The sequence below is a fragment of the Papilio xuthus genome, unplaced genomic scaffold, assembly GCF_000836235.2.
Source record: "Papilio xuthus unplaced genomic scaffold, Pxut_1.1 DF829660.1, whole genome shotgun sequence".
Classification (NCBI taxonomy): Eukaryota; Metazoa; Arthropoda; class Insecta; order Lepidoptera; family Papilionidae; genus Papilio; species Papilio xuthus.
Window position 1 is genome coordinate 1,939,763 of NW_013528989.1, and position 11,234 is coordinate 1,950,996.

The window sequence follows — 11,234 nt, forward strand, 5'->3', positions numbered from 1 at the left end:
GGATGCATGGAAAGGGAAGGTATTTTCTTTCTGTGCATCCTCGCGTATGCAATTGTATATGTCTATGGGCAACGGTCACTTCGCTATATCAGCGATTTTAGGTGACCGCTCGCTCGTTTGCCACTTTATGATATAAAAAAAATATGGTGACAAAGTGTCAAAGATTTACCTTCTTGAGTCTGTCACGGTCATCATCATGAGCTGTGCCGGCGATACGCAGCGACTCTCTGAACATCATCTCTCGTGCTTTCTGCTCCGCGCGGATACGTTTTGGTAACGAACGTTTCTCTAATGCCTGACATTTGCTTAATTCCTCCTCTTTACGTGTGTTCTTTCTAAAATATATAAATGAATAATAAGTTATATGTCATTACTCATCGACAAGAGCTTATAATGTTATTATATAAAAGAAAGTGGTGCTAGTTACACTATTTATAACTCAAGAACGACTTTACCGATATGCCTGAAAATTGTTGAGGAGGTAGCTTAGAGCATGGAGACGGACATAGGATTTATTCGTTTTTTTATTTTATTTATGCGTTGAAGAGCTGCTTTTTATTTAACTAACTAATATTATAAATGCAAATGTTTAGATGGATGTGATCTGGATGGATGGATGGGTGTTTGAAGATATATCTAGAACGGCTGAACTGATCTCGATTAAATTTGGCATACATATAGAACATAGTCTGAACGAACACATAGGCTACACTAATTAAGTTTTTTATATATCCACGCGTACGGAGTCGCGGGCGATAGCTAATTTATTATATTTATAGTGTTTAACTAGCTGTCGCCTGCGACTCCGTCCGCTCGGTATAAAAAAAACTTAATTATCAACCTATGTAATATTTCAAACCATGTTCTACAAATCCTTTGAGCTGTTCCAAATATCTTCAAACATACATCCATCCATCGAAACATTTGCATTTATAATATTAGTAAGACAGTATGATTGCCTATCGTCAATTCTTACTAATCTGGCTAATATTATAAATGCGAATGTTAAGATGTTAGTTAGAAGGTATCAAAACGGCTAAATATATATAAAATTTGTCATAGATGTAGAACATAGTCTGGAAGAAAACATAGACTACTAAGTTTATTTTTAATACCACGTAGACAAAGTCGCGGGACATCAAGACATACTTAAAATCTTAAAAATAACCTTTTAATCTGCTCCAGTTCTTTATCATGTCTGACCAGCATCTGATGTCGTCTCAACAAGAACTCATCTTTAAGCTGACGCTTTGCCAACTGATGTCTCTCATGTATCTGTTTCTCTTCCAACTCCCACAGCGCAGCTTCTCTGGTACGCATTATCTGTAAGAAATTAAAATAAATATAAAAATAACAAAGGAATCCCGCCATGTACCAATGTATTTTACATATGTAAATCTTATATTGTTAGTGTGAAGGAAAACATGTTGATGCTGCACATATCTGTGAATGTCAAAGATATGTGTGAAGTGACGCACTGGACCAGCATTCACTATCACCTAGTCACATCACTTAGGGTAGGTTAGACCCTCAGTGGGGACTTAATGAGCTGATGATATGACTTTCTATTACTGTAATACTTGTATAACAACACTAGCTTTAGCCCGCGACTCAATCCGCGTGGAATTAAAAAAAATATTGAGTAGTCTATGTGTTCTTCCAGACTATGTTCTACATCTATGAAAAATTTCAACAAAATCCATACAACAGTTCTGGAAATACCTTCTAATTTACATCCATCCAAACATTCGCATCTTACTATTATAAATGCGAATGTTTAGATGTACATCTTATATATAAAATTGTCGTGTCACAATTTTCGTTCCCATACTCCTCCGAAACAGCTTGACTGATTCTCATGAAATTTTCTGAGCATATTGAGTAGGTCCGAGAATCGGCCAACATCTATTTTTAATCCCGCGCGGACGGAGTCGCGGGCGACAGCTAGTTTACTATAAATATCTCCGGAATAGCTCAAAAGATCTTAATGAAATTTGACATACATATAGAACATAGTCTGGAAGAACACATAGGCTAGTAATTAAGATTTTTCAGTACCTGTTGCCTCTGCTGCAGGTATTGCCTGTCAGCAAGTGCCTGCCTCTCCCTATGATGTTCGTGTACACGTCGCAGTACTCCGTCTGCGGAGTCAGCGAGCGCCGCGACGAATGCGCGTTCTCTCTCCGCATGCTCCGCGTCCAGCCGGGCACGTCTCTGTCTGTACGCCTCCTTTCTCCTCTCCTGTGGTACAACAGACTTTATACAGATATATTATTAATGTAATAAATGCTTTGAGATACAATTTATATTAAAATATTATTTAAAAAGCACTTGACTTGCAATCTGCAGGTCCTGTGTTCGAATCCCGTCATGTACCAATGTGTTTTTCCATTTCATTTATCCTATGTTCTTACGGTGAAGGAAAACATCGTGATGCTGCACATATCTGAGAAGAAATTCAAAGATATGTGTGAAGTCAACCCGCACTTGGCGCAGCGTGGTTGACTATGACCTAATCACCCTTAACTTAGGGTAAGTCCTGAGATCAGATCTCGATGAAATTTGGCATACATAGTAATTTTGTTTAATTCTGCGCGTACAGTCGCGGGCGACATCTAGTTATACTATAATGACGTCAAACATTATTCCTTACTTTAGCAACTAACTCCACTTCCTGCTTCAAAAGCCTGAGCTCCTGTTTCAACGTATCTCTGAAGTGGCGCAGATCTCTCTCGTGCTCAGCGCGCAGTCGTTTCGCCTGCTGGCGCAGTTCAGCTTCTAACTGTTGCTCAGCACGTTCAGCTGCAGCACGCTGACTGCGCGCTAACGCTTCTAGCTCAGCTTCGTGTGCACGCGCTAGACTGCCTAGCTCTGCTTCGAATCTGGAACATATCATTATCGTTTAGTTTTTATTTTGTAGATATTTCTCAAGATGGACCGATGATGTAATCAAGTGGATCATGATAGATCTATGCCCAGTTTTATGCATCATATGGTTGAAGAGAGAAATAAAGAGAGTAAGAGATCTTCTTTCCCCAAGTATCATACAATCATTCGGGTTTTCTTTTTAATTAACAAATGCAGTCGAACCTTGATAAGCAAGAGTCACTGCCCTGTTCCAAAATACTACCTTCATAAGCAAAAAAACATCGCGATCCTTTAGACTCTCGCTTTTCTTTATTCGACTATACTTAATAATACTTGCAAGAGTTTATAGTAAAATTAGCATTTATAATATTAGTAAGATAATTGATTTGAAGCGCCAATAGCATGATGATTAAGGGTACGCATTTCCGATCACGAAGTCGAGAGTTCGAATCCCGACATTCGATTATCGTAAACCAAATCCTATCACAAGCATAGAGCTTGCTAATATTTTTATAAACATGCTGCATATTACCTCTTGTCCTGTTGCTCTCTGAGCTGGTGCTCTTTAGCGTTGAGGTCCTGGAATTGCTTCTGCTCCTGTTTCTGCAGCATCTTAATCTCTCTCAGCTCTTGTTTGCGCAGCGCGTGGTCGTCCCATGTACGCCCGCTCTCCTCGTCGCCCCATATCACCTAAATACATACATAAGTACATAAAATGACAATAATTACAGATTAATATCTCAGCTTTATCATTTTTTATATAATAAGGTGGCAAACGACCGGCCAAGTGAATTCGCTGAAATAGCGAAGTGATTGCCCATAGACATACGCAATTGCATATGCGTTGCCTATCTTTAATCCACGGAGGAGAGGATGCACAGAAAATATTTTCCTTTCCCATGCATCTCATCCAGAAAGTCCACTTACACTTCCCATTCTTTCCTCATAAGAAAAATGGTGGGAAGGGAAAGAGAACTAAAACTGGTGGCTTGTAATAGTAAATTAAGTAACATTCATAAATAATCCATTTAACTTAAGATATATTTGTGAAAATATATATTTTTATAACCAAAACATATGTCATCGAAGAATTAAAATATAGGTAGACTACAATATACCGAGCTAAGGTTCACTCGTTCAGAAGATTAACCGAAACACGGTCTTGCAGACAAACAATATCTTTTTATTTTTTTGTTATCAGCTAAGTATGTTATTTTATATACGATTATTGATTACATACAGACATTCCAATTTTATTAATATATAAAGACTAGCTGTCCCCCGCGACAGTCAGCGTGAAATTAAAAAAACGAAATTACTATGTGTTCTTCCAGACAATGTTCTACATCTATGTCTTGGAAATCCATACGTCATTGTGGATCTAACGAACATCCATCCATACATCCATAGATTCGCATTTATATTAGTAACATTTCGATGTTTACTTTGTCATACCTTCGATGTAGTTGTAGTGACAATGACTCCATCTATTTCAAACTTTCTCGTTCTCTTCCGAGTTTTTTTCTTCAAGTTTGCTATATGTATGTCTTCTTTAGATCTGAAATTTAAATTTCAATACAAATTATTTTACTTATGAATAATAACATCGAAGGAATAGATACCTCATAAAAATTATTCATTCTAGAAATTAACAAGCTAGCTAACGCCCGCGACTTCATGCGCGTGATATTAAAAAAACCTTGATTAGTAGCCTATGCATTCTTCAAGACACATATACGACAAACTTCAGCGAGATACAGCCAATCCAAAAATTTTTTTATAAGAGAAGGGGGCAAACGAGCTGCGGGAACACCAAGGTGATCAACGACACCCATGGACATCTGCAACACCAGAGGAACTGTAGATGCTTTGCCGATCTTTAAGGAAATGGTTTGCTCGCTTCTTGAAGGTTCTTCTTACATTCATTATATTAGTAAGAACATTAAAAATCGTATAACAAACGTTATTTTTATAACGTTAACAATAATCCTACGGTTATTAGTGTTTTATAAGTAAAATTAGAAAATTTGAGTACACTTTTCTTAAGCACACAGTAAGTTGTCTATCACCTTTGAATACGATTAGATGGATCCTGTCTGTTCCGCCTCAACACCACCTGCTCTCCATTATCCAGGTCTTGGCTGTCTGTGTTCACTCTGGAATTTATTCATTTATATTATATTAGTAAGGTGTTTGATTAATATTTATACTACATTTTAAACAGTGGTAGAGGGTAGACGAGCGAGCAGTTACCTGAAATCGCTGAAATAGCGAAGTGATCGTTGCCCATAGACATACACAATTGCATATGCGTTGCCTACCTTTAATCCACGGAGGAGAGGATGCACAGAAATTAAATATTTTCCCTTCTCATGCATCCTCTCATCCGGAAAGTACACTTCCACTTTTCCCATACTTTCGTTATAAGAAAAAGTGTGGGAAGGGAAAGAGGAGTAAATTAGTCCTCCGGGACGCACTCATCAGACTGCACGTCTTCTGTATGCTCGTGGTATATCATCGGGCGAGCCGGGACAAGTCCTGCGAAGATGTTAAAGCTCGCTCTACCCCTGGTAAAATGTACTGGAGGACACTTTTAACTTTTCTTTCTATTCCAACCTTGGAAGTGGATTTAATTAAGGAACGGGACGTATGAGCAGGGGAAATAATCCCTTTCTGTGCGTCGACTCCTTCCCTTTTCTTGTAAGGAAAGGATGGAAAGGGGAAATGGATTTTCTAGATGAGATGCATGTGTAGGAAAATATTCCCTTTATATGCGTTGACTTCTTCCCTTTTCTTATAAAACAATGGGAAGGGGTAGTGGAAGTGGATTTGATGGAGGAGGGAACGCATAAGCAGGTAAAATATTCTCTGTTTATGAGCCGACACCTTCACTTTTTTTATAAAAAATAATGGGAAGGGGAAGTCGATTCGCAATTCAATTGCGTATGTCTATGGGTAACGTTAATTCCGCATTTCTGCGAATTCAAGTAATTACTTGATTATTTGCGATAATTTTTTTGTATTTTTGATGTATCCTTACCTTGTGCCACCATTTAATTGTGTGTCATGTGGCATTGCATGCGGTGCGGAGTCATGCGAGGCGGTGGTAGCCAACGAGTCCGCGTCTGCACCGCGACGTGAGGACGCGGATGCGACAGACCCGCTGTCTGATTGTGATCGTCTGCTAATAGAACATTTATTGTGTTATTTAAGTTGCCCCTTAGTATGGATTTTAAGATATACAGGAGTGCTATATACAAAATTTACTTATAAAGTAAACTAGCTGTCGCCCGCGACTCTGTCCACGCGGAATAGAAAGAAAACTTTATTATTAGCCAATGTATTCTTCCTGACTATGTTCTATATGTATGACAAATTTCATCGAGATCCCGTCAGTCATTCTGGACATACTAACAAACATACATCCATCCATCCATCTAAGCATTCGCATTTTTATTTCATATACTATATCTTACTGTTATAAATAATATTTAGACGAATGGATGGATGTTTGAAGGTATCTCCAGAATGGCTAAATTCAATGAAATTTGTCATACATATAGAACATAGTCTGGAAGAACACATAGACTACTAATTATGTTTTTTTTAATCTCTTACTAATTGCAATAAGATATCCAAATAAGTTTAATCCTACAGTACTATCCATGTTGTTATCTTGTGATGTTAATTGACACATTACCTATCAAAGCTGTCAGGAGAGAGGCGCGTGGGCGCGAGCGCGATGTGCGTAGCTGCGGAGTCTCGCACGCGCACCTCCTCCGCGCCCACAGTCACCACGGACACGTGAGATGTATCCTGGAACATCACCACATCACTGCATTACACCTTTTACTCAAAAGTCAGACCTTTAAATCATATCATATCACAAGCCTTAAATTTATTTAAAATTGTAAAATAAATATAAGTAAATTAAAAAATTAATAAAAAAAATCAGAAACCTGGCGATTTTACTCCTTGAGTAACTCAAAATATATTATCATCATCAGCTCATTAAGTCCCCACTGAAGGTCTAACCTACTCTAAGTGATACGTCTAGGTAGGTGATAGCGAATGCTGGTCCAGTGCATCACTTCACACATATCTTTGATATTCACAGATATGTGCAACATCAACATGTTTTCCTTCACACTAACAATATAAGATAAATGTACATATGTAACACATTGGTGCATGGCGGGATTCGAACCCAGGAGCTGCAGATTGCAAGTCAAGGCCTCCATTGAACCACTGACGCTTTATTTATAATAACTCGCAAATAAGCTATGACACCTAAAACCACGAAAATAACTTTTCATACCTAACAATTTAGTAAGAAAAAAGACTTAAAGGCCAGAGAGAGGACAGCCATTTCCCTGTTCTTTACATTCCCTTCCAAAATGTTCTCTTTCTCATCTTTTTCTTATTAGTAAAGTAATTCTAGATTACATAAATGTTAGTTACCAGATTGAGTCCATTGGCTACACTATCATCGAAGACTCCAGAATCAGCAGCAGCTCCGGGACTCAGGATCAACACTTCGCTACTATCCAGACGACGACCTCGACTCTTTTCTGTTAAATACATAAATGCTTATTTTAAAATTAAATTTACATATGTTGGAGCATTGGCTCTTGAACTATAATACAGGAGCTAATCTCATCCTTTTATCGTTTATTCGATTTTACATTTAATGCATAAAAAAAAATTACATAATTTTATATATTCCTGATAAATAACATATTGTTATACGAAAATAAAGACACAAAACGTCGAATCGATAAGCAAGTAATTTGAATTACTGACTATAGGTTTCTGAGACCAAATTCTCCGTTTCAAACTTTCGTGAGGCATTATAATAAACTGATATGAAAACGGCTAAAACACTCAATTAGCTGAGGACGTTGTCCGCGAAATAATACCAGTCCCACTCACCCTGATGAAGGGCTCCCGATCATCTCGAAACTAGTCGATGCCGACACCGGAAGAATATACATGAGTGTTTAGCCGTTTTTATATCAGTTTATGTTGTTATGTCTGTTTTGTCAAAGATAATGACAGGGATGACAATATTTCTCATACAGAAATTTTGGCCTCGGGAACCCAGGGTTTATATAAAATAAAATCCTTCTGATGGAGGCTTCATTTTTGTCAGTTTTTCAAACAAATTTTCAAATCTTCAATCTAAATTTAACAAACTGTAATGCTATACTTTCTTATATTAGAATATATATCGTCATCATCATCATCATCATCATCAGCCTATATTCGTCCACTGCTGGACATAGACCTCTCCCGTGGCACGCCACTGAGAAAGTTCCTCGGCCACTCTCATCCAGCTCTATATTATATATTGCTGTTACCAATAATGAGTTCAAATTCCAACTCACCACTACAAGAATTGGCACAATCAAGTGAGTCCAGTGATGATGGTGCGAAGCAATCATCGTCTGATGATGAGCCGGCTCCAACAATCACTACTTCATCAGCTATCGGTGGTGTTGTTGATATTGTTACTGCGTTGGGCGGCAACTGGAGGGAGATAAATTAAAAGTTTAAATCTTAAACACTTAAAAAGATAATAGGGTCCTTATTTTGCTTGTGTATAAGGGACTCATGTGGTTTCTGAAGCCAAAATTTCTGAATAAATCATATCATGCTTGCCATTATGTTTGACAAAACAGAGATAAAAATGTTTTATACGGTAATTTTGGTCTCGGAAACCTACGGTAAGTCTATACCCGTTGTGTGAGTGCATAATATGTGCGAGGCGGATCAACGGGTGCTGCGTCTGCCGTCACTATGACAACCGTCACCGGACGTCAATAAACCAGTCTGCACTAATCTAGCGGTCGTATCATTACTCCCAATATCTAACATATATTATGGCGTGTAAAATTGTGTGTATGCCATGCCACACTATTTTTTTTACATTATAAGGTGGCAAAGAGCAAGCGGCCACCTGAAATCGCTGAAATAACAAAGAGACTTTGCCCATAGACATACGCAATTGCATATGCGTTGCCTAACTTTAATTTTACCTTCCCATGCATTCCATCCTCCGACAGAACTTGCCTATCATCCTTTCCCTGTAAGAAACGGATGGTAAGAGAAAAGTGACTAGAGTTGACTTTATTGAATCTTACCGTCAAAGTATTCAATACTGGTGGATGTGTGGTGGTGACGGTGACCAGTCCTGCTGGTGACGCGGCTAAAGAGTTTGGCTCAGCACTGACAGCCACCACTGTCACCGCCGCTACTGCTGGCCTGATGTCACGTGACCGGGATGATGGCGGCTGTAGATAAAAATATGATTCCTCTTACTAATATTATAAATGCGAATTTTTGGATGGATGGATCTTTGTATGAAGGTATAAGAAAATTTGGGCATTAATGTAGAATATATTCTGGAAGAACACATAGGCTACTTATTAAGTTTTTAGGGTTTCGTACCTCGAAAGGAAAAAAATGAAACCCTTATAGGATCAATTAAGGTCCGTCCGTTTGTCTGTCACTACCCTTTTACTCAAGAACGCGTGAAGACATAAACCAGAATTTATTTTTTTCAATTCTGCGCGAACGGAATCGAAGGCTACTGCTCATCATCATCAACCTGCCCTTATCCCTATCGAGGGTCAGCATAATAGTGATCGCGGGCTACTGCTAGTAATATAAAGAGGAAAGATTTGATTATTTCAAATAAATAGGCTTCGAAACTACTGAACCCATAGAAACAATAAAATCCAAACTAAATTATTATTTTATGAAAATTATTTTCACAAATATCCAGAAATTTACAGATTTGTCTATGGTTAAATATTTGAAACAGGTCAAAATATATACTTACAGTAACAGGCCTTATTTCAACGGCATTGTGCACTCTATCTTCTTCCACAGAACTAGATCTTGAATATTCCTTCTTCTCCAAACGTCCAACTCTCGTCACTTCTATACTAACTCTGTCTTTATCATCCACAGACCTTGATCTATTCTCTCTTTCTATTCTATTAACTTCTGCGGTAACTCTACTCGTCTCTACTACTCTATCTAAATTCGTGGAAGTTGATTTAGAACGTTCTTTATCTCTCTCTGTCACTCTTATTTCTGTATTAATCTTCTCTTCTGTTGATTTATTCAGTCTATTATCTTGCTTTGGTTTTATTTCGCTGATATGTAATTTTTCTGTTATTTTATCTGTTTTTTGTTCAACAACTTTTTCAGCTTCTCTGCATACCTGTGAAATTAAATATTATATAATTAATCATAGAAATCGATTTATATATTAGCTGTCGCATGCAACTCCGACCCCGAGGAATATCGATAAATGAGCGAGCGGCCACCTGAAATCGCTGAAATAGCGAAGTGACCGTTGCTCATAGACATACACAATTGCATATGCGTTGCCTAACTTTAATCCACGTAGGAGAGGATGCACAGAAAGAAAATATTTTCCCTTTCCATTCATCCTCTCATCCGGAAAGTCCACTTCCGCTCCTCATCCTTTCCTAATACGCAAAAGGATGGGAAGGAAAAGAGGACTAAATTAGGCCTCCGGGACGCACAGTCATCAGACTGCACGTCTTCTGTATGGTCGTGGTATATCACTGAGCGAGTCGGGACAATTCCTGCGAAGATGTTAAAGCTCGCTCTACCACTGTTAAATTCTTCCAGACTTTGTTCTATATTTATGTTAAATTTTGGCGAGATCTATTAAGTCTTTCCGGATATGCCATCTAACATCCATCTGTTCTATCTTTAGCGGATAGATGGTGCAAATTAAAAAGCCCAGATACTTAATAAAAAGATGCGAATTGCAGAATGATTTGCAGGTAAGTGACACGAATAGACAGAGACGTATATATATTGCCCAATCGCCTGATGCGGGCATCGGTAACATTCTCGCGATGGCGGTTTGCCGCAACATTTGCGCAGGCGTTAAGTCTGAACACCATCCATCCAAACTTTCGCTTTTAATATATTAATAAAGTATAGTTATAACGAAATACATATATATGCTTGGAATTGCCACTAAGATTAGACCAAAAATCTAGTTTTCTGACGGAATGCGATCTAGAAATTAAAAACGTCTTCAAAACTTCAAACAGCATAGTTCAGTACTTAAATATAGTATTTTATTCAAAAGGAAAACATAAAACCATAGTCTGGAAGAACATGTAGGCTACTAATTGTTTTTTAAGTTCCAAGCGGACGGAGTTGTGGGCTACAGCTGGTAAACTATTAAAAAGTCCTTAACATGTAGTTTATGTATAACAAAACTGTGGTACCTGATCGACAATATGTCTTCCAGCGGCTGCGGCGGCGGGAGGAGGCGGGGCGGGCTGTTTCTTGGGCGTGCGGGGGGCGGGGCT

The 11,234-nt window shown here is 38.2% G+C and overlaps 1 protein-coding gene across 1 annotated transcript in view; it reads right to left on the reverse strand.

Moving 5' to 3' along the window:
- The window catches only part of Slik (Sterile20-like kinase), a 36,871-nt gene that overhangs the window by 5,582 nt on the left and 20,055 nt on the right, over positions 1–11,234 (reverse strand). Inside the window, exons 12-25 of the mRNA XM_013308037.1 lie at positions 11,151–11,232; positions 9,713–10,099; positions 9,012–9,161; positions 8,256–8,397; positions 7,330–7,439; positions 6,569–6,684; positions 5,909–6,052; positions 4,938–5,024; positions 4,324–4,426; positions 3,401–3,558; positions 2,654–2,882; positions 2,059–2,241; positions 1,169–1,323; positions 170–335 (exon numbers count right to left, since the gene is read on the reverse strand). Coding sequence (XP_013163491.1) covers positions 170–335; positions 1,169–1,323; positions 2,059–2,241; positions 2,654–2,882; positions 3,401–3,558; positions 4,324–4,426; positions 4,938–5,024; positions 5,909–6,052; positions 6,569–6,684; positions 7,330–7,439; positions 8,256–8,397; positions 9,012–9,161; positions 9,713–10,099; positions 11,151–11,232 — 2,212 coding nt within the window. The remainder of the gene's footprint in view (positions 1–169; positions 336–1,168; positions 1,324–2,058; positions 2,242–2,653; positions 2,883–3,400; positions 3,559–4,323; positions 4,427–4,937; positions 5,025–5,908; positions 6,053–6,568; positions 6,685–7,329; positions 7,440–8,255; positions 8,398–9,011; positions 9,162–9,712; positions 10,100–11,150; positions 11,233–11,234) is intronic.